The following is a 6,000-nucleotide window of genomic DNA, read 5'->3' on the forward strand; positions in this document are numbered from 1 at the left end:
CAGCAGCTGCTGGAGTCGGAAAAATTTTATTTATGCTGCTCGACGCGCCATATCAACCAATCAGAGAAGCTGATCTGGGAGCTGGCAGGGAGACAGACACAGCGCTGCTGATGCAGACCGCTATGATAACTCCTCTGAAACATTTTATTAACGCCTAAATTAACTTAAAATGTTGAAATCTGGCAGCAAAATCTGTTTGATTTTATTATTCTGTGCCTGCAGTTTGGATTACGTAAAAAAGCCTTCCAGCCGCTGTGAAACTAAGCAGAAAACTGCGAAGAGGTGAGCGGGCCAGAGGCTGCTGTTGAAAGGGGTCCCTAGTCACAGAGCACCGCCATTGTACAGGGGTCTGAGCGGCTCCGACCGCGAAACAATATTTGAAGGCAGGATGGTAATCTGTATGAACTGAAGTTTTCAGGTTTACTTTCTTACTTAAAACATATTAAAACTACTTTTTACCCACTTATAACAGCAAATATAGCTGCTTCAGCCATGCATCAGAACTAATCTTGTACAAGCTTCAAAAATGAAGCAGCACACGTGTTTTTTTTTCTTGCCTGTGCTGCTTGCAGTGTGAACATAGCATTACACCTGAGCAGTCTTCATGTGTCTCCACCATTGATCAACTATCTGTCTGACTTTCTTCTCTGTACCAAAATCAGCGTAGGTTGACAGCCATGTCTCAGTAGATAATGACTTGAATAGAGCTCTGTGAGATGTTTCAATTTCTTTTCTATTAGCTAACCCTGTTTTTTTACTTCCTCTTGTGTCTGCTGTGTTGCTAGTCCGTCATTATGCCATTGGTTCGCAGCTGTTCTCTAACAAACCGAACAAGAGATTATGTACAGCATAGACTATTTTCTACAGTAAATAGGTAAGGATAATTGGCTGTCTGTTGTAGTGCAAAGAGCATGTCATACTTTACTGTAAATTTGTTTTATTTTACTCCCTCTTTTGTTCTTGCTCTTCCAAATTCTGCTGTACAATCTCTTCTACAGCGCTGTGCAGTTCTATAAAGCTCTATTTATGGAACAAATCAGGCAGCTGTCCATGTGCTAACTTGCTTTGATGCCTAATGCATATTTCCAGGTCCTTTGCGTGACATTCTGCCTGTTGTTGCTCTCAACTCAACTACACAGGTTAATGCCATATGAACTGTAAAAATATATGTGCTTTATGCACCTGTGATAAAGAGCACAATCTGTGTAGCTTCCCTGTGTGTAATAACGTGTGTGTATTTGACTTCTTGCAGCACATGTGCAGTAAATGTGGGATCTGGAGTAACAGCAGGAGTTGTCCAACGTGGCTTTGTCGGATCTGCAATGAGCAGCAAGAGGTGAGGAGAAGGAAAAGAGACCAACAGAGTGGCTCTTGGACCCAGTGCTAATTTATGGCATTATGTCATCACTCTGCCACCAGAAGCTCAGCTTATCCTGTGAAATGAACCATTTTCTAGCTTTTACCCCCATCTTTTAGCACACAATAGTATTTCACTGCCCACTGGCCTGGAAAATTAGCTACCATTAATAGACTGGGTATCAAAAATAGGAAAGACGTAATGATACATTTATATCTATTCAATTTAAAAACCTATTGAGGATAATAGCATCCAGACAATAGTTGATTGACATGATCTGCTTTGTGCTTTCTTTCTAATTTTGTTACAGAATTAATTTTTGAATAACGTTCTGCTTTTAAGTTTCTTTGCCTTTAGGAGCCAAGAATAAAATGATGCTCTTTTCTTCTGTCAGTGGTGCAGACTAACTGCAGCACATAGAAAGCTGTCATGGGTGTCCTCTAGTATCAGGTCTGTAGATTGTGATGGTTGCATTTAGCGAATACAAAGTTTTTTTGTGAATTATGACATACTGTGAACCTTTTTTTTTTTGTTTTAGAAATAGAGCATAACATATTATCTTATCATTTTTCCATACAAATTGTGACGTATATTCTGTAAAATTAAAACAAAAACAGAAAAAAAAATTTATAAAATCAATAAAACTAAAAAAGTCAGTAACCAGATGGCGACGTCTAAATCCCCAACCAATGTTTTCTTGAAGTACCTGCAGTGGGAAAAAAGTATTCATCTATTCACCCCAGTTAAATAAAGGAGATCCATGGATTTCACTTGATTTTCATATCTTTGCAAAGAGAGAACAGTTCATCATACGGCCCTTATAGCACAGTAATCTGCCCTGTTCTGCTCTACACAGAGTTTTTCTCCCTTACTTATAATGAGGAAAAAGCTGTGAAGGTTGTGTCAAAGTCAAAACAAATTACACACACTTTGTTTAAACAATAACAATTCGTGAGAAAGATTATGGAATAAGTATTCCTTGTATGCAAAACCCTTATTACTCAGACATTTTGTGGCCTTGCAGGTGTAATAGATTGAGTAAAAACATTTTTCACTGGATAAATAGCATAACTAAATATATGAAACAAGAGAAATCTAAATTTTCCACCACATACCTTTAAACTGTCTTTTAGCATTTAGTCAACTTTAAAAGGAGCCTGTCAGAATCTGTTGTGTCTGTTTCTCAAAAGTACTTTCAATCCTTCATATTGTGAGGAAGTCTCTTGTCCACAGTCGTCTTCCACTGAAACCAGCTTTTCCATCACATGTAGCTTTAGATTGGCGAGGCCATTGTATTGATAACTGTCTATGACTTCCCGTATGCTGAGTAAATGAAAAGTTAACCCAGGACATGATGTCACATGTTCCCAGTTTGAGTTGAGTCCCAGATTCTCTCACAAAGTTTGAGGAGTTTCAATGTTTCAATCTGTAACTTATAGTCGGAAGATCACCTCTTTGTTCTGTTAGGGATGAATACTGCTGTGGCTATTATTGGCAAACCTGTGGAGGAGCAATTTCCCTGCAATGACATAAAAAAAAACATGTTGATCTTGAACCTTAACAAAAACTGTTAGACTTGATTTTGACTGATTCCTCTCCAGAGTCCCACTTTGAAAGAACTGAAGCTGTGAGGTGTAGCCAGGCTTAGACTGGGAACCATTTTTGGCCCTGGCAATTTTTCATCTACACCGGCCCATTTATGGACCCCCGCCACCCAACCGCCCCTCACAAAAAAATAAAATAGAGACACAGTCAAATGCCTGCATCTCAAATCTATCTTCAAGCATCACACGACAACCACAAGACTTCCATAATGCAGTTTTACTGGCTTTGGTTATTAACACGGACGCGACAGTGACTGCAGCTGTGTAACGTCCACACCTGCACGAAGCCAGCCAGACACCCACTCACACATACTAGGCTACAACGTAACCTTGCATGTTTTAAAAACACCAACATAAAACAATTTAATATAGTGGCAGACAGGCAGTTCAAGAATGAATACATGAAGCTCATCAGTGTGTAATCGTTCACTGCCAGTCTAGGTGGCATGTGGGCAATGAAATGGAATAATGTAATAGATGCAAAACCCCACCATGCACCGCAACATATTTTTGCAAAATATTCAAACATAAATTTGCCAAATATAAGAGGAACATCGTAGTTTGGTTTAAAGAAGCATTTTAATTTAATCACAATCTAGTTTGTTGCAAGGATTTTACAGTTTGAAGAAATAGGAATTTTACATTTTGAGGAAATAGAAAATGACACCATATGCCAACCGTCATAAGGATGTGCATGACAAGGAAGGGCTATATATACTGCATGCATCAATTAGGTAGTTAACATTGTATTACTTCTTGAGCTCCTGGAGTTATTTACTGTCACAGGTAGGAGCTTCGGCCGCAGAGGAACTGTTGGGGCCAGTATGATTTAAGGAGGGCCAGCCCTCGCACGCTGAAATTATGACCGGCCCACTGGGCAGATGCCCGGTATCACAGATTACTAGTCAGAGCCTGGGTGTAGCTGGAAGCACCAGTCTAAAGCTGGTCAGTTATTGTCTCCATCGATCCATATTTTGTCCAGTTATTTTTTAACTACCCCACTGTATATGGGAGACATACAGTAGTTGCCATTAAAAATGTCTCCCCTTTCCTTGATGGGCTCTTGGCTGGTCCTCTTAGGTTCCTTTTTAAACATCAATCTTTGTACTGAAATATTCTTTCTGTCATAATTTGTGGACATTAAGATCTAAAGAGAAGTATTGCCTCCTGGTCAGACCCTGTAATTCAGTGAAAGGATGGAGTCAGAGTAAAACAATGTACACGCCCAGAAGGAGGCCAGTGGCTGGAAGTTGGACCATTTTGAATGGCTGCTACTGTAGGTTCATCTCAATTTAAACATTCATCTGTTTCATGTACTCACAATTAAAACAATAAATAGATTTATTAGACACAGACATTTTCAAGCCTTTCTTTATGTTTGGTGTTCAGGACCCAAAAAAAACATTTATTTATGTAGCTTAGAGTTGATAAACACACACTTGAGATTATAAAATTGTATTCGTACAATAAAAAAAAGTTTTATACCTTAATATAGATTTAATGAAAAGCTGCTATTGGAGGGTTTTAGCTAAAGAATGCAAGAAGGTAATTAATTTATTTTTATCAGGTTTGACAACCAATCACACCGTGGCCTTAAGAAGAAGCTCTCCCTCAACTATTAGTTTATAAATCTTCACTCTTTTGGTTTGTTTAATGAACTTCTACTTATATTAAGCACATTATTTTATTTCCTTTGCCCTCTATTGTAACAAACCTGAATACTACTAACATTATTCAACAACCATCTTAATCACCCTCCTTTATTCATTTTTGTGCTCAACCAGGTTTAATTCAAAAAGTTTAATAGAACTAATGTACAAGCACTTAATACTTTTTATTTTCTTTTTAATGGTTTAGTATCAACATAAATACTAAAAATCTATTTTTACGCTCTAAAAACGTGAATAATCTTTAACAATTATTTTATTTATTAAATATAATCTGGTTTAAACTTTCTTGTATTAAAACTGATTCATTAGGCAAATATGCCTATTGCTGTATTTTCACCACCAAATAGGAATTTCTTTGCCAAAGAGACACATAACCTACTTTCAAAAATGGCGACTTCTAAAAATTACTTTGCAAACAAGAAATCAAAAAGGGACTTACTACATGCAGTACTTGAGTTGGCCTGCAGAGGGCATAAAATAGTACAATTATAAAGGATTCCTAACAGCAGGAGTTTGAGGAAAGTACAAACTGTTAGGAATGAGATGTCTCTGGATTGTCTTTAACAGGAAATAAAAAAAAAAGGAAAATGAATAAACAAATAAAACTGTTATAATGTAGGGCGATCCAGGGTCACCAGGTCAGTTAATTCTGGATTAGGAGCTGATAAAGTACAAAACTGAAAACATAACTATTTATTATAATAATGAGAATACAAATACAACTGTTTATTCATTTTGGGTACTTATATATATATATATATTATCAGATCTTTTTGTATTGTTTTTTTTATTGTTGTTTTTTTCAGCATCCATTTTTGTTCCAAATTTGATATGAAACTACAAAGTCAGCTATCCAATATGCCATTTTTGTTTTCCTTCTCCTTCCCACCTTCCTTTATCTTAATATAACATAACATCACCTTCTGTAATTTGTTTTGTAAATCCACATTTCTTCATTATAAAAAACACATGATTATCTTTATCAGAAAGTTTAATTTTGGCCTCATAGGGCTTCACAAAACCTTCTCTTCTATTTTACACTCCATACCAAGGGTGTAACTTTGTGATGAAATTTGGTGGGGGGACACTCTAAGGGTGGGGGCTGATGGACCTACAGTTACTCGACCCAAACGCTTTCATTAGGCTTTTCTATTTTCCAAAAATGAGCTCAAACATATATTTATTGAATGCTTTTCTATTGTTGAGAACACAAGAGAACCATAATATAATTATACACTGAGATTTATATTTAATACACTGAGATTTATATTTATTGATAGTTAAATGCCTTTTAGTGCATATATATATATATATATATATATATATATAGTCGAGAAACATTAATGTAAAAATAATGAATAACAGCCGA

General features: G+C 36.6%; 1 protein-coding gene across 1 annotated transcript in view; it reads left to right on the plus strand.

Annotated features, from left to right (window-relative positions):
* LOC107086068 (rabphilin-3A-like) overlaps positions 1–6,000 on the plus strand; it is an 84,604-nt gene that overhangs the window by 46,111 nt on the left and 32,493 nt on the right. The window contains exon 4 of the mRNA XM_015376809.1: positions 1,253–1,336. Coding sequence (XP_015232295.1) covers positions 1,253–1,336 — 84 coding nt within the window. The remainder of the gene's footprint in view (positions 1–1,252; positions 1,337–6,000) is intronic.

This window comes from Cyprinodon variegatus, unplaced genomic scaffold (genome assembly GCF_000732505.1).
Source record: "Cyprinodon variegatus isolate N-32 unplaced genomic scaffold, C_variegatus-1.0 Scaffold142, whole genome shotgun sequence".
In the NCBI taxonomy this organism is placed as follows: Eukaryota; Metazoa; Chordata; class Actinopteri; order Cyprinodontiformes; family Cyprinodontidae; genus Cyprinodon; species Cyprinodon variegatus.